The 25,502-nt window shown below is 44.5% G+C and overlaps 1 protein-coding gene across 2 annotated transcripts in view; it reads right to left on the reverse strand.

Moving 5' to 3' along the window:
• The window catches only part of CAB39 (calcium binding protein 39), a 72,024-nt gene that overhangs the window by 13,473 nt on the left and 33,049 nt on the right, over positions 1 to 25,502 (reverse strand). The window contains exons 1-4 of one of the 2 annotated variants that reach the window (XM_037063559.1): positions 16,143 to 16,256; positions 9,225 to 9,389; positions 7,001 to 7,119; positions 1,522 to 1,690 (exon numbers count right to left, since the gene is read on the reverse strand). In XM_037063559.1, coding sequence (XP_036919454.1) covers positions 1,522 to 1,690; positions 7,001 to 7,119; positions 9,225 to 9,389; positions 16,143 to 16,241 — 552 coding nt within the window. In that variant the 5' untranslated portion in view covers positions 16,242 to 16,256. Of the gene's footprint in view, positions 1 to 1,521; positions 1,691 to 7,000; positions 7,120 to 9,224; positions 9,390 to 16,142; positions 16,257 to 25,502 lie in introns of those variants that run through there. The other variant, XM_037063558.1, reaches the window with a different exon arrangement.

The raw sequence follows: 25,502 nt of genomic DNA on the forward strand, positions 1-25,502 counted from the left end.
CTCACATTTCTGGCTTACAGTCAGCACACCTGTCTCACCTGTTGGTCACTTTTGCCACCTGTGCCAGGTGGGTGGTTGGGTGGTCTGGCTGCATTCCCCACGCCTCTGCTGCCCCTCTCTGTCTCTCCCTCATCCTCCTGCTCCACAGAGTTGCCACTCTGGGGCTCACAGCTTTCTTTCCACACAGGAGTATCTTCTCTTCTTGACACGTGGTGCTGCTACACCTCCCTCCACAATGGGCCTGTGGCTGCCCAATGGTGCACACCCTCCCTCCTAAGCATGAGTCCTACCCCACCAAGGGTGCCAATACCTAACGCATCGTCACATGTACTGTTACCATCCTAAATTCACTCCATCTGGCTTTGCACACTGACATATAAACATCTGAGGTCTTACTTAAAGCTTCTGACATCCTCTTTAATGGTTTCAGGGACATAAATCCCTGGGCACCTCTCACACTATTATTTTATTCTTATTCAGTGTGAAATTCTGAAGACCAGATCGCCAGGCTTTCATCCTATTTCAAGGGTGTTCATTTGCTCTGAGGGACATATCTACCCAGAAACCAAGGCCTGTGTTCATCTCAGGGGCTCTTTATAATCATAAAACAGCCCTTATAAGAAAACTGGCTACTTCTTATTGTAACAGTGTTCATGGTTTCTAAGCACAGCAGCCTGCAGGTTAGTATACTGAATTCTGATTTTATTAAAATAGCAGTCTTACAAGGTCACATATTTACATAAGGGAACGCAACACAGAAAGACTTGCTCTCACTGTGAAAACCACTGACAAAGATTACTGTTTTATTTACACACCTTAACAGTGCGGGACGCTGCAACCCCAAACAAAAACGTGCACGCTGCGTAGCGGTACCCCACCACGCATGCACTGCGTTCAGACGAATACACAGCAGGGAGGTACGGTGGATGGGGAGGGAGGCTACACAGTAGCCTGCACAGCGCAGGTGACTCTGTCTGCCCCACCCTCTGCACTGAGCAAATGACGTCTGGCATGAGCGTGAAGTGGGAGGGCTAAGTCCACTGTTCTCGGGGGCCCAAACAGAAGCCAGCTCCTTCATCTGGTGCTTAACCAAAGACACTGCAACAGTATGTCCAACACAGGAGAAAATCCTGGTTGTTACAGCTATATACTGTGCTTGATGGGTAATTTAGCAGGAAAAGATACTTCTGTCCTTTAGAAAGACAAAAAAGCATCTAATTTTTCTACCCTCTTAAAGCTATGACTCTACTCATACACTTAAGTCATACAGACATATATGGGGGAGGGGAAAAGTAAGGTTTACAGTTGTTTGTATGGAAAATAATACAATAATTAATAAATAGTAATATAAGAATAAACTGTTTCATGGGCTCACTAAAGGAAACCTACTTTTCCCTACGCTGTACATAAACTGTCTTCTCTCTTCCCACTAGGGGGCAGCAGTGTATAGGTTTGGGAATCGGCATACCTGTATATCTGACTTCTAAGTACATATAAAATTCTCTGGTTTCTATATGTTACCTTGAATGTGGCAAATGCATCTGAAGCTATGTCAAATGTTGACATTTCAACATATCGGAAGAAATCATAAAACTGTTCTGACCACAGAATAATTTTTGCAAGTGGTTCATGTCTGATGCACTCTCGTAACATTATTCCACAATTTAGAGCTATTTCCGGAGATTCATACCTGCAAAAAGAAAAAACAAATGTGACTGCTCTTTTAAAACTCCAACACTGAACAGTTCACAGTTTCAGACCAGGCAGTGTTAGACGTGTCCTAACCGAGGGGCACAGCAGGTGACACGCAGCGCCTGGTAGGTCGCGCACACACACCAGCCGGTGGTGACCGCTCTGACCCAAAGAAAAATCAGAGGCCGAGAGTGATCGTGTGACTAAAAGTTCATTATTTAAGCTAAAAACTTTGAGGAGAAAGAAGTATTTAGGGCCACACCTCCCAACAGGGGTTAGTTTTACATGTGGGATGCTTTCAACACTTTAGAAAACCCAAAAGCTGACTCAAAAAACTGTATGAAACAAACAGAAGAGTCTCCTGAACCCACAGTGTCTGAACAGCTCTATCCCACACACAGCACTGACACTTCCCTTCCAGTTCGGCACTCACAACAGTCCTTTCAAGACTCTCGGTGGTACTTAAAACCCCTCAGACCTGGAAGCCCGGTCCTGAGATGTCACAGTCCACGAGAGCCCTCAGGACACCCCCAGGCAGCCCTCCTCTACCCCCCTCAGCGGCTCCTGTGTCTTCCTCCCCCAGGCTCAGAAAGATCACCTCCTTTGTCCTCAGCCCAGCAGCCCTGTCCCTGCTGCTGTGCACCAAGCCCCTCGGACCGGCTCTGGCCCGGGCCTTCTGCCCAAACACAGTGTCCTCTTCCTCCACCTCCTTTCAAGCTGCACACACAGATTTAATATCTTTCCCACTCGCTCAGTCTCCTCCAGTCTCTCGTAATCAAATCCCACTTCCCAACTTTCTACCAGCAAAGACCTCTTAGACAATTCAGCCTTTTCTCCTAACAGATTCTACCACCTTGTGTCCTGCCAGCGCTGGCCTTTGCATCTCTCTCTCAAAGAAAAAAAAACCAGTTTTCCTTTCTACCTCTGACTGTTCTCATTTTCTGTCTGGCTGAGGTTTCTCCTCGATTTCTGCCGGCTGCTAGTGGACACCTGTACACTCTCCCAGCCACCAAGACCCCACCCCGTCTCCCACTCAGGTCCACACCTGAGCTATGCTTGGGCACTTTCTGTGGTCTCTGGACGACTTCAGTTAAAGGTCTGCCACAAACTCCACATGCCTAAAATCAAATCTCATCTCCCTCCACGACACAGGCCACCACCCCAGCCTCCTCGTCTGTGAGCTGGCACCACTGTTCTGTTTCAGACACGCGAGCCTCAGACAGGTCTGAGAGAACGCTCTGTGATGACGGAACTGCTTTCTATGAACTGTGCTGTCCAGGATGGTAGCTGCTGCCACAGGTGGCCGCCGAGCACTTGCGATTTCGCTTAAAATAACAAAGGGATTAAAATTTAAATATTATCTCATTTAAACTAATTTGAAATTAAATAGTTCCATGCGGTTAGTAGGTACTGTATTGGACAGCACAATTCCAACCTCACTCTCTTCATCTGCTCCTAATTTCTCCATCTCCAAGGTACCAGTCCTTCCCAAATGCTGCTTGGGGATACCTCGGTTTCCGTTCCTGTTCCTGCTCCCACCACTGCACTGACCCACACCTAGAGCAATGCAGTGCCCTACCCGGCACCTGTGGTACAGCTCTGTGTTACCACAACTACCCAACACACAGGTGTATCAACAGCACCTCCAGCCTGGGAGTTCACAACGATTTCTTCTTGCTAATCAAATAAAGACAAGGGTAAGACGGTTTGGTTCCACAAGTTGGGCAGGTTTTGATGGTGGTTAGTCAAGCTTATCTTACTCCATTAAACCATAAGCCAATGATTACAAGGCAAACAGTTATGCTGTACAACCTGTTAGCACTAGAGTGGAGAGCACATTAACATGTAAATCGCCAGCGCAAACACTGTCTCCAGATGCAGCCTGGCACCAGCAACAAGAGTATTTGCGAATGCAAACCGAAGGCGGCAGCATAATTCCCCGAGTATCTGCCATCAGAGTACTCGGTAAGAGCAGGGCAGATGATCACACGGTGTGAAAGTAGTTTAAGCTCATGACCAACAAAAGGACAGAAACCTTAAAAGGTAGTGGATAGGGTTCCTTGAAGAAATGGCTATTCGCAGGTCTGAGGAAGGAACCCATACAAAATAAGCAAAGGGGCATCTTGTGTCAGAAAGCACAGGACTGGTCAAAGACCAACGTGGTCTGGCTAAGAGGACAGAGGAGCTCCCAATGGGCCAAGGTGGGGCAGTTTGGACATTCAATTTGAACATGATAACTGGAATGGATTGAAACACATTAAATACATTTTTAAAAACCCAAATCCTTGAGTTGTTCATAGATGCCAGGGATGCACATGCACAGAGCAAAGCCCACGTGAGTCCACACAGCAGGAAGGTGGACACCTGCAAGCCCAGGAGAGCAGCCTCAGAAGAAACCAAACCTGCCGACACCGGGTCTTGGACTCCCCGTGATCCAGGACTGAGAAAATAAATGTGTTTTTAAGCCACCCAGTCCGTGGTATGGTGTCACGGCTTCCCCACCAGCGAATGCTCTGAGTGCGTGACATGAGTAAGCATGGGTCTCCTTACCGTCCTGAGCTCCCGCTTCCCCATGTGCAGAACGAGGCTGTTCACAGCCTTAACCACAAATTTCAAGGATGGAATCAGACTGTCATTATCACAGAGCCTGCCCCGTAGTAAGAGCTAAATGCTAGTTATTATTACTATTGCTCTAATGATAATAATGATCATTGTTGTTATTAGTGTCTCCAGAGGGAAAGTCATCAGGTCCCTTCTCTATATGGCTGAAAAGTCAGCAATATTGTTACCTCCTCAAAATGTTGTATCTTTCTGTAATCACAAGCCTGCTTTAAAAAAAATCCTCACTGCCTACTCCCCCCCCCCCCCTAAATCTTCACTTGAGAGCATTTTTCCATTGCTTTTAGAGAAAGAGGAAGGGAAACAGAGGGACTCTAATGCAAGAGAGAAGCATCACACAGCTGCCTCCCATCACATGCACGGGGCTGGGGAACAAACCCCTAACCCGGGTATGTGTCCCGACTGGGAATGGAGCCCATGACCCTTCAGTCATGGGTTTCATCCACTGAGCCCTGCTGGCCAGGGCTGCCAGTCTGTTTTTATAGATAAGGAAATCTTTTAAAAGATTTTTGGGGTCTGGTAAGAAGGCTTGAATATAAAAAACCTCAAAGAACTATGACTATAAGACATAAAAGACAAACAAACAATCCCTTGAGATCATAATGCCCTGATCACCAATTTAAGAGAAGAGAGGGAAAGAACATGTAAGTGAAATTATAAGGATGCATATCTAAAATACGTGATTTTTCCACACACACACAAAATGATCCAGTTGCTTCAACAAATAAATGGAGTATTTTTAAAAAGGGGACCAGAACTATTACACATTAAAAGAGAGTTAAGAATCATATCAACTGCCCTGGCCAGGTAACTCAGTTGGCTAGAATGTCGACCTGATACACTGAGGTTGCGGGTTTGATCCCCAGTCAGGGCGCACACAGGAGTCAACCGCTGACTGCACGGTAAGTGGGACAACAAATCAATGTTTGTTTCTCTCTCTCTCTCTCTCTCAAATCAATTTTTTAAAAAAGAATCACATCAACCAAATTTAGTTTTTGGGCTTTGTCTGAAACCTGATTTAAACCCCCCCCCCAAAAGGCTTTTTTTGGGTCAAAATAAAGGAGATCTGAACACAGACCATTAGATAGTGTTAGGTTTGTAAATGGTATTGTGACTGCGCAGAAAAAGTCCTGAGGTGCATCACCTACTTACTAGGGTCACAAACCAAAGCGATGCCGCGTCAGGAGGAAGAAGGAACGCAGAGTGCAGTAACAACCAGTGACGCTGGGTGATGGGGAGGGGAGGGTCTGTCTATCACTCTCTCCGCTCTGACGCACCTGTGCGCAGTAAAGGCTACAAGGGGTGGGGGGGGGGGGTTCTGTTGGGTCCCGACACCAATATCATTCTCCATGCACCTCCTCTCTTTTCCAGCTCAAGTTTTTCTGCTTTGGCTGGCTCAGATGGATGGACGAACAAGAGCTTTAAACTTTTTCTTTAAATTGTATCTTCATATTCTTACTTACATGATGTTTAACATGGTTCCTATCATACCCCTGGCTACTCTAAAGCGAAAATGCAGGCAGAGGTAACTATTTTTTAGATTTTATTAATGATGGCTTTCCATGGAAAAGGAATTATCGGATTTAAAAATACACAAAGCTCTTGTGAGTTGCTTGCAGAACACCAAAATTTCAGACTACTCCCTTCATGTTACACACACAAGTCTTGGGTTGACACAACAGCAAAAAATTAGATGCCAGTAGTTCTGTGTGGCAACATCTGAAGAAGCAACACACAGACAGTCAGCAACAGAGAAAAGGAAACAGAACGCTGGCACCCACCGCAGGCACTGACTCACGCTCTGTCTGAGCAAGTCTGCACTCGGGGCGAGGGTTACACCAGAGACAGGAACCGGAGTGGGCATGCGGTGAAGGCAGGGGCAGCGGAGCAAGCTGATTCGTACCAACAGTCATGCCAGTGACAGGTCTGGCTGCCAGTCTAACAGAGCGCCACCAATGCTGGGACACACGATGCACACCGAGGCCAGAGGGGACAGGCAGCTCTGGTGCGGGACCACGGGAGGTTACCTTGCCAATCAGGGAGGCTCAACGATGAGGAAGGGGATTTGTTCTGTTTTGCAGTTTAAGTATTTAGGCTTTTTTGATTTTTTTTTAAACCAACAAACTATCCAAACATAGATGCCCACTTAGTCTAGCAGTAATTCTGGGAAGTTGCACCAAATCACCAAATTGAGTTGGCTAGAAGAGTGGGTACACAGGTGAAAAAGCCAAGGGTACTATTTCATGGACAAGTCCTTTGTAGACCGACCAAAGTCAGGCTCTGTAACATCCATGCTCCATCCACTAGGCAGCTTTTACTGCCTGACAGTGTGTGTGTCCATCCAATGATGTCTTTAAATATGCAATTTAACTGACTTCCACACTCTTGAACTTTTTAAATCGCAGATAACAGAAACAGGGTCACAGAGGACTTTTTTCTTCAGTCATGTATGATTTAAAAATTTAATGGCGTATGATTCACCTACCTTTATGCTCGCACGGGCATTTTCAAATTCAATTTGGCTTACAGGCTGAATTTTAAGGAGGGAAATTTGTTCAAGAGCTACCAAAAAATGAGCCAAGTGAACCACAGAGAATGCTTCCCCATATTCAACACACTGTCTTGCCCAAGACCATCTTTCCTTTTTACTTTTGAACTGAGAATATACATTTTATTACATTGTACATACCCTTTCAGTAACATGAACAAAATGTTCTGTTGGGTGCAGATGTATTCAACAGTAGGAGTCCTTGTACCAATTTGTCTTCTGAGAATATTGTTGAAAATTTGAGCCACATCTTTTTTGCCCTATTAGGAAGAGAATCATTAAGATATTTACCTGACTAACCATCAAAGAGCCCAGCCACCCTCCCCGTTACACTTAAATCAAGGCACTGCATACTTATAATTATGACTAAATATATAAGCTTAAAACATTCACAGACATTGAATTTCTTATTTCTTTGTAATTTCACATTCTCAGTTTTAATGCTATTTTTAACTCAAGTAGTGTGTTGACAAATTGAAATCTCACTACATATAATTTTAGCCATTCCCAACCCTCAGAATCATGCTGACTCATCACGAAGAGCAAAACCTTGCTATGTGTTTACAATGTTCAGAGATCTAATTCCCACTCAAATGGAACAGGGAGGCTAAACAGGATGCCTGTGCTATAGACACTACATGTACTCTTCTCTTTTACAGTGGTGGAAGGAGGAACTATAAGCTATTAATGATGACAATGAAAGAATTTCATAAGAAGCTGAGCTTCCATGGTACGTGGACATGTGCCCGATTAAACTAGGCCTACTTGGGAAGGACTTCACATACATTAATAATGAAGGTGTCAAGTGTCTCGTGATGCAGTAGTTCAGACCAGAATTACGCCACTATATTTGACTAAACAAAATAGAGGGACATTGCCACTCTACAGTGAACTTTACAAATTTTCTAAGAAAGTAACAAATATAGCATTGGATGCCAAGAGATGCTTCAGAATGGCTACTTGTTCATAGGCTCACAGAGGCCTTCAGGAGACTGAGCGAACAATCACTTTCCATCACCAGAGACCATCCCGGGCTTGTGCTGGTCAGAAGTTGTAATAGCAATCTCTAAGAACCCATCTCAAGGGTGTACACTTCTTTCAAATATATGTCTCTGAAGTGTCGAGTGAATGTTAAGTTGAGTGACCAGGTTGAGGAATGGGATGGATGGACAAAGGAAAGACCTGGATGTCCACTGCATTCCCAACACTGCAGAGAAAATAAAACTGCTGTTGTTGAAAGCTGATACCCTATTAAAAAAAGATGAAATCAGCTATATAAATGGGAAATGGTTCTACTTGTTCTATGGGGCAGAAGTCCATTTCTATTCTCTTCTCTCATCAATATTATATTTGAGTAAACTATGAACCCCACCCTCAAATCCCTCTCCAAAACTGAACCTGGCACTACGCCTGCCATTTTCTCCCTGGTTTTTCAGGTGCCTGCACAGACATCAAATCACTGATGATGACAGTCCCTGGGGCTTAAAGCAAAGCACACCCATAATAAAGAGTCAAAGGACCTTGACCATGCCAGAGCCCCCATTAGCATATGTGTATTTATTTCTTAGACGGGTATCAAGGACCATTATTCTCACTGTTACACTAAATAAATATTTAACAAGACCCGATCTGGCTGCATAAGCTCGGGAACCGATCTCATCCACCCACCAGAGCGGGGTAGGAGGTGCAAATGGGCAAAGTAGGCCCGAAGGCGGAAAAGCAGGCTGAGCTGGCTGCCGTACACCCAACTGTCACCTCCTGGGTCAGCTGGGAGACCACGGAGGACTACAGGCTGAATGTTACCAGAGCCAATATTTTCAAGAGAGACCAGAAATCCAAAATTGTGTATAAAATATCCTACTTTTGAAACGACATCCTAATTTCAACATTTATAAGCAGTGTTAAGCAGAACACATATTATCTCTGCTGTAATGAATTCTCAATAGGTAAAAACAAAAACCAAACAAACAAAAAAACCCCTGGATGTTCTTGGAGGTATCACCTACCTCTACCACTCTCATGTTCTTTGGGTGCCTTTAGTGTTTATTCCTTGAGAACCAAAGCCCGGTGAGTTACGTAAAGCGGCATCTGTTTACTAAACATAGCCTACACGGGAGGAGGACATGACGAACACCTAATCAACCTCCTGCATGATGTGGTGAAAGAAGGGGAGAAAACTTGGCCCACGCCCAGGAGGCTCTGAGCTCCTGCCCTGGCTCTGCTACCGAGCAGGCAGCCTGGCCCGGGCATGCTCACAGTCTGCCGCCCGAGCCAAGAGCTAGGCAGCACCTTTGGCTGTTCCGGGGGAGGGAAAAGGACTAGGAAGAGGGTGCCGCTGGTGAGAAATAAGAGGCTGACTCGTCACCTCGAAGTCGATGAGCTGCAGGTCCGCCACCAGGGTGCTCAGGAGCCCGCTGTTATACAGCTCTTGAGCCAGCTGCGCCACTGCCTCCGTCTGCGGCTCCTTCTCGTTGGTGCCATAGAGAATTTCCTTCATGGCAACCAGATTTTTGGAAACTTCCTCTGTGGCCTGATTATGGGAGAAGGGGAAAAATTCATTTTAACAAACATATTTAATAAACACCTATATCTGTTAAATAGCTTCTCTGTGTATTATAAACCCATGGGCCTATGTACAAGACACAAAGGTGGACAAACCCCAAAGCTGCCCTCGGTAGCTAACAATGTGCATGTGAGTGCACACACACACATGAACCAACACACGCGCTTGGCCAGGAAGACAGCAGATCCCCAGCACGTGCACCTGAACCCTGAAAACAGTGTGATGGCAGAAACAGAACGGGGAGAAAAGGTTCTATTCTGCCTCAAATGGGAGGAAAACAACATGGAAGAGGCACCTGAGCTGACCCCAGAGACTGGGAAGCTGAGAAGCAAGACGTGGGGGAAGGGGGGTCGAGGAGCAAGAACTGGCAAGAGCCAGGAATGAGGGGGAGGGGGAAGTACAGGGTCTGTCCAGAAAAGGTGTAGAGGGAATAAGGCGGTGACAGCAGAAGATGAAGCTGAAAGAGGCTTTGAATGCAGAGGTAAAATTCTCAGCGATAAATAAAATGTCACTGAAGAGCTTCCACTTCTGGACAAGATATGGAGGAACAGGGGCCAGATTTTACCTTTCCCCATGAAAAAAGGGCTAAAGAATGGAAGAACATTATGAAAGGACAAATCTTAAACACTGAACTTCAGGCAGCATAGGACAGCGATCCCTGAGAGAAGGCGCACAGGAAGTGAACTTCCCAGGCAGAAGAGGCGGCCTTTGTGAACTGAGCTGAGCCGCCAGAGCTGGGCACCTGCGGAGGCCAAGGGGACCAGCCTTTGCAGCAGGGCCGAGCCTGGGAGGACAGAATGCAGGGAGGTGAGGGGGAGAGCTGCCAGGCAGCTCACTGCCTCAGCCGATCACTGCCCGAGAGGCACATGGTGTGATGGAAGCGCCCGAGGCCAGGGAGGAGGGGCTCACACGGGCGGGACACAACTCCGGTCCCTGCCAACCTGAGGAAAAGCTCGGTTCACAGGGTACAGAGCAGGGATTTCAAAGGGCTTCATCTCAGTCAATGAGGAGGAGGAAAAGCAATCAACTGCAACAGCCCTGCAAGTGATGTGGTGACCGAATTAATAAACAAGGACATTCGAAGTTACTGCAACTACCGTCAGTATGTTCAGGAAAAACTGACCCGGTTAGGTCGTTTTTTCACCTAGAAATAAACTACACTTAGAAATAAATCAACACCTAGAAATAAAACTGCCATGTCTGAAATAAAAATTACACTGGATAGAATTAAAAGTGGATTAGACACCGCAAAAGAAACAGTAAATATAAAAACAGAGCAATAAAAAGCACCCCCAGTGGAACCCAGAGAGAGGGGAACAACAGCATACCCCAGTGAGCTGGAGGGGACAGAAAGCAGTGGAGTGTGTGTTTGACGATCCCCGGTGGGAGGAGGGGGGGGGAAGGCAAGATAAATGAAGACATAATGGCTAAAAATTTACCAAATTTGACGAAAATGATAATCCCATGGAGCCAATAAATTTTTTAAAAAACTAAGAATAAAAAATAGAAAGAAAACTACATCAAGGCATGGAATAATAAAATGGTTTTAATTCAGTGAAAAAAAATTTAAAAGCAACAAGAGGGTAAAAATATTGCCCCCAAAATCAAAGAATTACACGGTTCTTGATAAAAATGAAGTAAAAAATAACAGAGGAACATCACTAATGTTATGGAAAAAGACAAGGTAACTGTCCTCTGAGAATTCTGTACCTACAGAAAAGATCGCTCCAAAAACAGAGCTCACGAAAGTTGTTGAGACACAGAAAAGCTGGAAGATTTTGTCACCAGGAGACTTGCACTTTTGGAAACTGCTTAAGGAAGTCCTACAGGCAGAAGGAAAATAAAATTTGAGATGAAAATCTGCACGTACACAAAGGAATGAGGATCACTGCGACAGCAAAGTGGGTAAATACAAACGACTTCCCACTCATCATGAAAAAAAGTCTTTAAAAGACATTTGGTTATTTAAAGCATAAACACCACTGTACTCTGAGCTTATGATACATGCAGAAAATATGTGACAACCACAATCAAAGGTGGGTGGGTGATAGAATGTAGTGAGGTTCTTACACGGGCAGCAGAATAGTTTCTGAGACTGCGGTAAGTTGGAGTCATATACTGTAAGTCCTAAAGGAACCACTAAAAAACAAAACAAGACTTACAGCTAATAACAAAGGAGACTCAAGTAGGGCACCAAAGGTATGTGAAGAACAGAAAGGCTATACAAAGCTATATAAACCCAAGTATTTGTGAACAGAAATCAACTTCATGGAGATTATTAATAAGCATTTCGTGGCACCTGAAGAATCACCTAGTCCCAGGGTACTCCCCGCTACAACCTCCTATCCTTCTTACTACACGATCACCTGCTTCACTTAAGTAGTTGTAGCATCTGCAGGGTCTGCAGAGTTCAGAACCAGGGAGCTAGCTGCTAGGATATTTCAGGAGACAACCGTTCCTCATTCTAGTGTCTGCCGCCCTGGAGCTGCCCTGCAGACCCGCAGCACCCTGCCTTCTCTTCCACAGAAAAAGGCTTCCCGTGAAGGCAGCCTGCCGTCTTCCCTGAATAGTCTTCCCCATCCTTCCAAGGAAGACGGGGCTCACATTCCAACCCTATTCAAAGTGGAATGATGCAGAAGATAGCAGACCCTGCTTTCCTACAGATGCCCCAAATGCTAAAGTAGCCCAAGGCTATCTTTAAGAATTTTTGCAATTATAGCACACAACTCATTTAAAGCCAGATCTCTGAATGACAGTGCAATGAAGGCTTTAACTCATCCCACTGTTTAATCTAATCTCATCAACAGCCCACCGTCCCACACCGTGGAGGTACTTCTGGACTTGGAAGGACATCCATTACACCAGCTGTCCCTCTCCTGTCTGTACCATCCGAAAATCTGACAGGTGTGCTTCCCGTGGCCTCCATCATTAGCCAAAATGCTAAACAGGAAGTAACCAGCAGGGAGTCTATCATCCTGCCTTTGAATCACCATGTTCTTTCCAGTAACAATCTACTCACTAAACATCTCTGGGCACGGCCGCACAACCACTTATACATCACAGTTATTTTCAAATCGCATTCAAGTGGCTTTTGGTTAAATACTTTGGTCAAATAATATCCATTTCCTCCACATATCGTGAGCATAAGAAAATGAAATAAAGCTAATTTGGGAAGACCTTTTTATGAAGCCTATGCTGAGTTCTACTGACTATTACTTTCTATTCTAAGTGCTTACAAACCATCCTCCTAATATAATAACCCCATTATGAAACCACACTCAGTATCAATGTTAAAGTGACCCTGATTGTGCTTTTTCTGGTCCAGTAAATGTTCTCTTAAAACCTAATTACGTGGGTTGCTTTTTCAATTTTATTTTATTAATTTTCATTCTTTAGATGATTCTCTTCGACAGGGCAGCATCTGACATCTAGTGGGCCTTCCGAGTCTACTGCCTGTTGAGTTTATGCCCATGAGCCCCAGCAGTGGGCCTCAGCCCCCTTTGCTTCTCTGGCGAGATCAAAGTTCTGAGGCACATAGTAATCCTTCAATGCCAAGTTTACATGCTTCTTTGAAATCTGATATGATTTAAATCTGAATTGAGACCACTCTCTGCTCTCTTCTGATGGCAAAAGATGAATAAGGAGGCGGGGAAGGTGACAGCTAAGAGGTAGGGGGTTTCTTTTTCAGGTGATGAAATGTTCTAAACTGACTGTGCTTATGGCTGCACATTACCTGCAAGTAAGTGGGAAAACCACTGAATTATATACATTTTAAATGGGTGAACTGTATGAAGTATGCCTCAATAAAGCTGTTTTAAAAAGCAGGGAGAAGTAATGAAATAAAAAGCTAACTATTGTAATTCTGAGAAGAAAAGCCACCTGGATTCACATGCAAAGTCCTCTTCTTCCCTTCCCGAAGACGACACAGTCACCTACACTACAGGTGTGTGTGTGTGGGGTCACAGGTAGGATTCCCTCATCTGCTACCATCTTTTTGACCCACGTTGAGCCTCCCTGCTTCTGGCCTCCAGCCACCTCCTGCCAGCTCAGGAGCTCCCCCCGTCTGTTATCTCCTCTTCTAATATAGTCAACTCCCCTCCCCTGCATTTTTCCCCATCCGTATTTAAATATGATCAAGATTCCCATGAACAAAATAAAAAAAAACCTCTCCCGCCCTGGCTGGTGTAGCTCAGTGGATTGAGTGCAGGCCTGTGAACCAGAGGATCGTGGTTCGATACCCAGTCAGGGCACATGCCCGGGTTGCAGGCTAGTTCCCAGCGGGGGATGCATGAGAGGTCAACCATACATTGATATTTCTCTCCCTCTCTCCTTCCCTTCCCCTCTAAAGATAGATAGATACATACATACATACATACATACATACATACATAAATAAATAAAAACTCTCCCTTGACTCCATAACCTTCTCCCAGCCACTGCCCACCATAATCAAACGTCTCAGAACATCTGCTTGGGCCCTGGCTGGTGTGGCTCAGTGCACTGAGCATCATCCTGCGAACTGAGAGGTCGCAGGTTCGATTCTCAGTCAGGGTACATGTCTGGGTTGTGGGCCAGGCCCACAGTTGGGGGCATGTGAGAGGTAATTGATCACTGTATAGCTCACACATTGAATGTTTCTCTCCAGCTTTCTCCCTCCCTTTTCCCTCTCTAAAAGTAAATAAATTAAAATCTTTAAAAAACAGTAATATCTCCATGAGCAAAACAAAACAATAACAAAAAAACTACATCTGCTTGGGTTTGCTTTAGTCCGCCTCTCTTTCCTGGTCACTCTTCAGCCCAGTCATATGTGGCTTCTACACCTAGCACTCTACAGTGTTTAGCAACCACCAATAAACTGCCTGCCATTAAACACAGCCGTCAGCCTTCACTCCACGTGAGCTCTCGGCAGCACTGCGGTTGTTGATTACACCCTTCTTTTAAAACCGCTCCACCCTCATCTTCTGCTACTCATCACCACCCTCATTTTTTCCGTCCTGTTTTCCTGGTTGCTCCTCCTGTCTCCCTTTCAGCTCATCCTCCTGGACAAGGCCATTTAAATCTAGGAATTCCTCAAGACAGGGCAAAGGCCCTCTTCTCAGTCTCTCATCTCCCCCTTAGGTGACCTCACCCACACCCACAGCTTTAATTAACACCTCAGTGCAGACGCCTCACAGATCCCTATCTCTAACCAGCTCTCTCACTAGTGCATCCATCAGCCTCCACGCAATGCCTCCACCTGGATGTCTCGAGGTACCTCGAACCTCACACATCTGAAACAACTCATGTTCTTGCTCCAGTGCCTGGCACTCTTCCCTTGTTCCCTATTTCAAGGAATGATACCACTACTGATGCTCATATACTGGGTTAGCCAAAAAGTTTGTATTTTCCAAAAGATGGATCTAGTAGTGCTTAGTTGTCTTTAACTTCACTCGAAACAATTTTGTTAGACTGTACTGTGACAGCTGTCCTATCAATGTGCATTAAAGCAACAACAACAACAACACAAAACATCGCCCTGGTTGGTGTGACTCAGTGGATTGCGCACCAGCCTGCGAACTGAGAGTTCACCAGTTCGCTTCTTGGTCGGGGCACATGCCTGGGCTGTGGGCCAGGTCCCCAGTTTGGGGTGTAAGAGAGGCAACCGATCCAGGTTTCTCTTACACACCCATGGTGCTTCTCTCTCTTCCCCCCTCCCTTCCCCTCATTCTAAAAGTAAATAAAATCTTTAAAAAATCAAATTTGGTGAATTTCTGTGTAGCCATTGAAAGGTAAAAATGCAACTGAAACACAAAAAAAGATGTGTGCAGTGTATGGAGAAGATGCTGTGACTGATGGAACATGTCAAAAGTGGTTTGCAAAGTTTCATGCTGGAGATTTCTCAATGGACGATGTTCTACTGTTGGGTAGACCAGTTGAAGTCCACAGCAATCCAATCAAGACATTAACTGAGATCAATCAATGTTCTACTACCATGTGGGAGAAGCCGACATACTCAAAATATCCAAGTCAATAAAGTTATTGGTGAAAATAAAAAATGTGTTTTATTTAACAGAAAAAAACCATATGGACTTTTTGCCCAACCCAATACATGTCAGAAACTCTGGAATTATCCTTCATTCTTTTTTACCCTGCCCCAATATCCAAGTCATTACCAAATCTCTCTAATCCATCTATTCGTCCCCTGCTGACCCCACCATCACTACTTCAAGTCAGAGTTGCCGCAACTACTACTCACCTGGTCTAAGGAGCCTATTGACTGTCTCCTTGAATCCCCTAAAACCATTCTCCACACCAAACCTACAATGACCTTTTTATAACACAAATATGATTGTCATTCCCTCTGCTGTAATGCTTCAATTACTGACTATTCTTAGGGCGGAAAAAATTCCTTCTGAACATGGCCCATTGAAGCACTCATGGTCTGACCCTGTCTTTCTGCTCTTAGCCTGCACTACAATTTCTCCCCCTGTATCTATACGCTAATGTCCTGGTCACACTGGTCTCCTTTCTAAATCTGTGCACACATGGTTTCCCATGCTTGCAATGTGCTTTGTGCCCATACCCTGTGCCACCTACTGACCAAGTCCTATTCCTCCTTCACTGCTCAGCTCAATGATCACTTCCCCAGAGAAGTCTTTCCAGGTAAATTCTATCACACATTCTCCCACCACGATGTACTTCTTCATGGTGTTTGTCCGGTTTTACGTAATGCTGCTTCACCTTCTGATTTCCAATTAATGCCTGTTTCCCTGTGCATTGTACTAGGAGCCCAGCGCTGCTGGCGCTCCACACATGCAGATGAACGGTTGAAGGCAGCATCCTTGATCACTGGGACATAAAATCTAGACAGAAACTGGATGTAAAGACATGTGCGACACCATAAGGTCAAGGATCCCCCCCTCAAAATGTAGTGCTGACACAAGGTTCTGAAGGAAGGACACCTTGCACTCCCTCACCAGGAAAGTTAATGGAGTGTACCTGAAAGAGTTAAACGGCGAGCAAGGAACCTCTTTTTCTACCTATGGGGAGAGTAAGAAGAATACCTACATTTTTCACTTCCTATATTTCAGATTCGTTTGTGTGCTAAGCAATTCACATTTTCCTTTTTTAAAGTGCAAAATAATAAAGAGAATGAGGATAACTAGATCCAACTGTCCACTATGTTGTAGTAACCTTCTCGTTTCTGCTTGTTTCATCCCTGCAAGACAGCTCCCCCTGCCAAATTTTAAGATTTCTAAGAAGTAACTAAGTATATGTCTATATACATAAGTTAAGTCTACCAACCACTCCTTAAAAAAGAGTGCCACAAACAATGTGGAATGAAAAGCTCAAGGCTGGAATGGGTCTTAACACAGGGAAGTGCCTGACCCCAACTATTCAGAAGCAGTAGGTGACAGCACTGGGGACAAGGGACTTCCAAACCCGGGCATCTCCATGGTCAGTTACTGTCCACATGGAGAAATCAGCAGCACAGAAGAAAAGAAAAACTAAAATTCATCTGCTTGATTTTTAGCAGTCTTGACAAGAGACTAAATTCGCATTTCACATGACTTTCAAGTTTATGCATATTTCAATAATTTCTGTTGCACATTACATGAATAATTACAAGTTGATTAAACAAAGCTTTAAAAACTGTCCAAGTATTACTAAAAAGTGATTGGAAAAGCTTAGGAAGTCAAGTATTCCACCAGAGAAGGCAATGCTGTAAGTTCTCACGGAGGGAGGACGCCACGTACAGAAGGAATAAACCTAACCTTCAGGTTCCAGACTGGATTTGGTTCCCCTTCACCAGCATTCACATTAGGGACCCTGCCCAGCCCCCTGGCTCTGGCCTGCTTACATCATGTCAGTACGTTCTCTGCCTCTCTGACCACATCTTCCTGATCTGTCACCTCCCTGTCTGTCCCCTCCCACCTACTGAGTCAGCTATTCACAACTAGAGCTCCTCTAAACACTGTACCCTTTTCAAGCTGCTGAGATCATCAAGTCACCTAATCCACCGGGTTCCTAAGACCATGTTACCTGTCCTGCTAAGACTGCAGATTTCAGTGCTGCCCATGCTCACAGCTGCAGGTCCCCTTCTCCCTGAAATCAACGTCGGTGTCCTCTGCTGATACCCTTCTCTACCTGGGCTCCCAGGGTTCTGAGCCCTGTGGACAAAGTGGCCTGCACAGGCACACCTGGTTGACTGAAACGCCTTCTGTTCGAGTGCCTTCCACCCAGTCAGAAACATTCCTTCACACTGGCTTGATTTAAAACCAGTAACTCTAGTAGCAAATATTTCAAAGTTGCTCTACTTCCCTCAGGACACTTTAGTTTCTTCCTCTCTCTCTCTGCTCTGTATCAGAACATCTACCTTTACTCCTTCCACATCGACACAGATGTTCTAATGAAAACATTCTCAGCTTCCTCCATCCATCTTGATGCATTTCTGTCTCTCTCAATCCCGGAGATTCTAAGAAGCAAACAGACACAGACTACTGACCTCACATGCCTCCTGACACAGGGCATGGCATCACCTCCATGGTTTTCTTGCCAAGAAGGCATCATCACCTGCATTGAAACATCAGCCTAATGCAAATTAAGGGACACTCTACAAAATAACTGGCCAGTACTTTTCAAACATATTAAGGGTATGAAAGGCAAAGACTGAGAAACTGATCCAGATTAAAGGAGATTAAGAGGGTGTTAAAACTAAATGCAATGTGCTGTCCTGAATTGATCCTGGTCCAGAAAAAGCACATTGGTAGGAAAATTGCTGAAATCTGAAAAAAGGTCTGTGGCTTAGTTAATCGTATTACGCCAATGTTTTTCCTGATTTTGATCATTTCACTGTGATTATAAAAAATAGTAACATTTGGAGAAAATGGGTGCAGAGCACCCATTTTCCAATCATTTCCTGAGTCTACATAAAGTTAACCAATCCTCATAATTCATTTTTTTCCTCCACAGGGAAGAAGCATCCCCCCTGAGTTGCAAGGGTGGCAACTCTATGTGCTCGGGCTGGAGCAGGAGCCCCCGAAGTGGGAGGATCGCTTTGCCCTGGCCCCCCACTCCAGGCACCGTTTCACCAGCTGTATGGCCTCCTGGAAGGTTGCTGGGCCTTCTAATGCCTGCTGAGACCGGTTCTAATTCTTAAGATCTCAAATTCTAAATGAAGGTTCTCCCAGTTCTCTCTTGCCCTGGACATCTTTGTCTGTCCTCAAGCAACCCTGAAAGCCCGATGCTCACCCTCCTCCTCCTCCACTCTCAGAGCCCCCGGTGTCCAGGAGCCCTCCCCTCCCTCCTAACCCTGCTCCTCAGACACCAGCGTGGCTGTGACCTTGTTTTAGCCCCTGGCCTTGTAGTTCTGCATCTTCTCATCTGCACCTCTCATTTTCCCAGGATGTATATTCAAGGGCTTTGCAAAGGGCTTGCTTACCCCTCCTTGTACCCGCCTCATTCCAGTGTCTAAGGTGGTGATTCACACACGGTCTGACTCCATGATCTCGGTGACTGAACTGTCCAGGACACTTCAACAGTCAAACATGGTGTTCTGAGACCCAGATGCTGGCTAGCCTCGTGTGGTCAGGGAGACTCACATCACGTTCCATGGGCATAGGCTACTAACAGCGGCTAACTGCTTTATAACAACATGGCCATGGAGAGACGCACGAAAGAGAGGAGCCCCTCACGACAAGCTGGCCCTGGAGACTGGCGTGCAGCATGCCTCACCAGCTCGCTCACTGCTGAATCCCCACGTGAGTGGCTTCTGAGACGTGGTTAACCTTGTGTGATTATACTGAATAGCCAGACACGGTGGGAGTGTGGGGACACCAAATAGAGGACAGTGACAGAGAAAAGAGTCTGGGCTCAGCAGAACTTCTGAGTCGAGGCTCCACATGGAGAAGCCTCGTCTCTAAATGCCAGGGGCCGGGTGTATTAGTCCTATGCCACAAAGCCTCACTGACTTCCACATACCACCGACTGTTCACAACTTTGTTTTTTATTTACTATCTTTTAAAACTACTTTTAAATTTAACTATTTAAGTTACAGGATCAACTTAAGCAGTAACAAATATTCCAAAAGTCACAATTATACTTACCACACTACAGTAACAATATCAGAACTATACTTCTTTTACTCCCAGGACAAGGAGACAAGTCATCACTTCCAGTTTTTAAGGGTGTGTCCATGACAATTTCCTCAACTAGAACTGAAGCTGTGACTTTCCACTGCGGGCTTTCCCATTAAAAAAATATGATGAGGTGGAAAAATAAGTAATTAGCAAGCCAAACACTGGTACGAATGGCCTATTTCAAGACTTCTAAAAATTCATGTTTCGTACTAAATCTCTCACCTTAAACCCAATGTTCTCACAGTACCCATCACTGTATTATTGTACCGTTATCAGTGGCAACTGCTTGGACACAAAGTAGTGACACAAAAACAATTTCAGAGGACTAGAGGAGACTCTCACTTCCCCATTAGTGCTTCCAGGCAACGTCCCTGAAGGGCCCACCGCCCTTCTCACCTGCCCCTCCTCTGGCCCCAACCATTACCCGCTGCCCAGTGGGTCCCCAAGCGATAGGTGACAAGGCAGCTGCTCAGACGCAGGTGCAGGGTTAAGTCTGGCATGAGACTGGGCCCGCCCACTCCCTCACCCCCGACTTTTAATAGGCACAATAACTGGTAATGCCTAACCTTAATATTGTAAGGTTAAAGATAACTTAAAGATAAACAAGAGTAAAATGGTTAAAGTGTAGATATGACTAATTCAGGATTTAAAAGGCAAATATATAACCTTAAAAATGATGTTCTTACTTCATAATAATAAACTTAAAATGATAGAACATTTTTTCCCTTCTATCAGAGGCAAAGACTTCTAAAAGATACACACTGGTGGCAAAAAAATAAATTGATACAACTTTACTGTAATTTGGCAAAATATTTTTAAAAAGAGCTTTAAAAAAAGTGATCCCACTGACCTGGTTAAACCAAGGGGGTACCCATAGAATGGAAGACAGTAGCAAGGTTTAAAGAAACAATTAGGTGGATCTACACTGATATGCAAAGATGTTAACATTAAAATGAAAAAGCCCTGACTGGTGTGGCTCACTGGGTTGGGTACTGTCCTGCAAACTGGAAGGCTGCCGGTTTGGTTCCTTGGTACCCGGTCAGGGCACACGTCTGAGTTGTGGGCCAGGTGGTGGTGGGTGGGTGGGGGCGGGGGGGGGGGGGGGGACAAGAGGCAACTGACTGATCTTTCTCTCACACATTGATATTTCTTTCCCTCTCTTGCTTCCATTTCTCCCTCTAAATATAATTAAATAAAATCTTTTAAAAAGTTTAAAAACAAACCAGGTTGTAGAACAGCATGACCCCATGTTCATGCAGTTATCTGCCCCGAGGAGAAAGGAGGAGAGAGAGTGAACGAGGCCCCATACGGACATCTCGCCGTGGTAACAGCAGTCATCTCATATGGTGTCAGAATTAAGACGAGCTGTGTATTTCCTTTATACTCAGTTGTGTTTTCTGAATTTTTTAGATCGATAAATACAGAAATCAACTACGACCATTAGGCTTATGAAGGAAGCACAGATCTCACGTGCACACCACCGCCCCCCCACCATCCCACATTACCCAGAGTGCTTAGGGAAGAGAGAGAGAGGGAGAGGTTGCAAATTTCAGCCTCCTCTCCCCACATCAAGTGATTCCAAATAAACAGAACTTTGACAAACAGATGCTGAAGTAAGGGAGAAAGAATCTGATGACTCTAAGGTTTCAAGCCAGAGATATAAAGACAACCAGTCAGTTTCTTAAACCAGTCAGTCAGGAAGAGAAAGACCAATTCTGGGGCAGAGAAAATAAATTTGGAATTGAAATATTAAGTTAGAAATGATGCCACAGTATGGAACCACAGCATCTTAAGTATTGAAAGAGGTGTCAGAGGTCATCTAGATCAGCAATTTTTAAATGCTTTTGGGGCCACTGATATCCTACACCCGCCTGCCCCCATTTTTTAAAACTAAGAATCTTATGCAGAATTCTAATATACAAATTAGAATAAAGTAAAAATTAAAAAGTGATTGAAGGGAAGAAGAGCACATGATACCATCCATGTTCTACCTGCTTCTCCACTCTGCACAGAACTGGAACATTAAGTTTAAAAGCAAAACACATACTTTCTCCGCTCCCCTCCTCCCTTGATGCTATCTACCTCATCAGAAGCATCAAGTCCTCCAGATAAGCAGGGAGCAAGCTTTTCGTGGGTCATACGGCCCCTGCCACAACCACTCAACGCTGCCACCGTGGCAGGAAAGCAGCCACGGACCACAGGGCAGTCAATGGGCTGTGTTCCAGTCAAACTCTATTTACAAAGCCAGGTAATGGGCTGCCCTGGGCCACAGTTCATGGACTCATGCTCTGGGAAATATTTGGTGGGTAGAGAAAGTAGGCCAAAGGGTGAACCTGGAGTTAATTGTAGACAGCCATCAAATTCTTTCAATTCTCCCTTAGAAATCCACTCTCTCTAATTTGCTTCTCCTCCTTACCCTCAAGTTTCCTTGTCATCAGAGTTCTCTTAACAAGTTCATCTCCCGCCATTACAGCCATCTTCCCAAACACACTTCCAATCTCATCCCGTCTCAAATGCTGAAACACCTCTAGTGGGGGTACAAGGGTGGCACAGCAACTCTAGAAGAGTCTGGTGGTTTCTGATAAAATGAAACATTTGCTCACCATATGACTCAAGAGAACATTCTTGGGCGTGTGTTCGAGAGAAAGGAAAACTCAGTTTGCACAAAACTGGCATAAAAATGTTCACGGCAGCCTTATCTGCAACAGCCCCAAACTAGAAGTGGCCCAGATGTCCTTCGCGGGGACAACGGTTGGACACACTGTGGTGCGCGCCCGGGAGCAGGGTGGAGCACTGCTCGGACCCCACAGGAGTTCTGCCACTCTGCTCGCATGCGTCTCATGGGAATTAAGCTGAGTGAAAACAGCCAATCTCAAAAGGTTATCTACTCTATATGGTTCTATTTATAAAACATTCTTGAAATAACAAAATTACAGATTTAGAGAACAGATCAGTGGCTGCTGGTCAGGGTTAGGAGTCGGGGAGAGGAGACAGGCTTGGCTATGAGGGGCGGAGAGAGGGGCCTATGATGACACAACAGCTGTGGATCTTGACTGTGGTGGTGGTTACAGAGAAGCCACACAACTACACGTGTGTAAAACTGCGAAGAGCCACCCCCCTCACACTCACACACAATAAAACTAGCGAAATATGGGTAAGGCCCGAGGGCTGTGCCCACATCGACTCCCTGGTCTTGCTGTGTGGGTAGTCATGTGAGAGGTTCCCACTGAGGGAGACTGGGGAGAAGGGCTGCACAGGGTCTCCCTGTGCACTTGTGTCCATCTTCCCGTGAATTAATAATTACTTAAAAATAAAGATTTAAAGCAAAACAAAACAGCAACAGCTGTCTTTAAGTGTATCTGTAGGTTGTATGCAAGGCTCTTTTCATCCACCACAACCGACAGTTCTAGCCTGATTTCCTACCACTCGCTCACATCTAATCACCCCTAGATGCCACTCTGAACTTGTCGTGTTTTTCTGAACACACCAGACTTGATGCGGGGGTCTCATTCTATCTCCTCTCATTCTTTGCCTGCTAAACACCTTAAAAAACAGTCCAAATGTCACTTCAAACTTAAGGCTAGCTCTGAAGAGGTACTAACTGCTTCATCCTTTTGGGCCCACAGAATTTCACTGATACTTCCAAGATCCTCTACAGTATATTTTATTACTTACATACTGATTTCATCTCCTAAATTATAAACTCCTTAAAAACAGAAAGAAAAAAAAACTGATCCATGTGCCTGCCCAGTTAGTACCCAAATACGAGGGCACTCAAATGTTTGTGGATTTAATTAATCAAGTTGAGAATCTTTTGCAAAAGATGACAATAAAATTGCTTCCATCGTCATCTTCTGCAAAAACTACCCTGCTATGCGCTGCACACACAAAACTCGGCACAACAAAATTCCCATAACTGAGATAGGCATCCTGTTTTTAAAGTTGTCCTTTTTAGAAACAATTTTGAAATGACCTATAAGCAGAATTTTTCATGTTTTTATTCATTAGTTTACACAACTGAATTTATCAGAATTTACATGTAAGTAGTTATTACTGAGAAATCTCTCAAAGGACCCATATATTTTTTTGGGGGGGGGTTAAGTTCATTTATTATTTTGTGTTATATTTTACTTCTGAGTTTATTCATACCTATGTCTTAGCAACAGACTCACTTTGAACAAGAGCTCTCTGTTCAATCTAATCTAATCTCAGATTAGATTATATACTAATCTGTATGTATTGTCTTAAATAGCAATTCTTCCTCAAAAAGCTATTAGATGACCTCACTGAAACAGGTTCTTAAATCAAAGTAAATTAAGACAAAGAATGTGAGATGGAATCTCAAAGTAACCCGAGAGATATTATTGGTGCCAACTTTTTCCTAATGAGAGCAATTCTGTTATCACCCTAATTCCCGTGCTGATTTAAAAGGAAAAACCCTTCATGCACACATGTGCAACACCATCAAAGAAAATGTTGGAATATTATCCTAAACTGAAAGATCATGGATAAAGAAAAACTATTAATAACCTTCTGGTGTCAAAGATTACTCTAAACCAGTTTAGTAACCAAGAGTCACTGTTAAACGGCCAGGCTATGGAAAGACTCCCTCCCCCACCCCACCCCAGCCTGCCAGCAAACTTACTCCTCTCCTGAAATGAGTGAATGCAGCCATTCAACACTGTGAACACACTCGTTCATGGTGATGAAGGGAACCAAGTGTATGCTGAGCGAGGCAGCCATACCTTCTTTATATAGCATGTAGTGGGCAAAAAGTGTATAAATAGTCACTTCGTACACCAGACCTATGTGGCTGTCAGCAGTGAAAGAACAAATTCCAACCTCGCCCTACTCCATTCCCATGCCCAGTTACCTAAAAATAAGAATGCTAAGATAAACCATTTTCCCCCCTAAAGGTATAAGGGAAGTAGTTTTCAAATTCTTTTTAAAAGGTGTGGCATAATTCTTAAGGAATAATCTCTTTGGGTTACATACAATTCTTAATATGGCAACTGTTCACCATATAAAACAAATAAAAGTACCAACATATTACAAATAAAGGAATAAGCTGTTTTATTTATCATTTGTCCACCACATCACGGGAAATGAATGAGAAAATGACCATGGATATAATGCATAAAGCAGAATAGGCATTATTTTTACTATGGGTTTGGCAGTTAGGAACGAACACCATCTCTGACTCTAATATGATTTACCTGGGGAAAAAGCTTTCTTGATGTGGATTGAGAGGAACAGGAAATCATTCTTCCTCAAAATAAGATGGAGGCACCTTGCAAAATACAGTGTTGTATCAATGTCAGGATGAATCAGCCGTGAAAGCTTGAATTCCACCTATTATTTTTCCTCATATCAAGACGAAATTGGACTCCCTGCTTTACTTCCGATCACAGGTCTTAATTCTATCTCTTATCACCATCTGCAACCTTTCCTTTCCTCTTTTTAGATGATCCCCTAAATACATTTCGCTAAGAGGTCTAAAGCTCAGTTTTCGTTCTTCTCTAATTCATATCTCCAGTTCTTTCAACTATTTCCCATGGCAGACCTTTGAATTTCCGTCAGCTTGGTCACATCCTCCTCAACACACTCTAGTTTCCCCAAACCACCAGGTATGGGCTTGTCCACACAGAGAAGACGGCCACTTTGAACTGAAGGAGCGTATTCTATTATACCCACCTCGGCCTTCAGTAGTCTTTCTGGGGGCTTCATGACACGATCTATTCTCAGGGCCAATACCTGTGCTTTCCAAGCCACCATTATCTCAGTTAGTACATGGGTAGTCTCTTCTTACTCTCTTTATTGAGGTGTGATTGACATAAAACAAGCCACGCATAGTGAAAGAGTACATTTTGACGGGTTGGGCTTATTTACACACCCATGACCTATCGAGACAGTGAATGCAGCCATCACCACCAGAGTCCTCCGCAGTCCACTTACCCCACCA

Source organism: Sturnira hondurensis, unplaced genomic scaffold (assembly GCF_014824575.4).
Source record: "Sturnira hondurensis isolate 20B ecotype Veracruz unplaced genomic scaffold, ASM1482457v3 Scaffold0014615, whole genome shotgun sequence".
NCBI lineage: Eukaryota > Metazoa > Chordata > Mammalia > Chiroptera > Phyllostomidae > Sturnira > Sturnira hondurensis.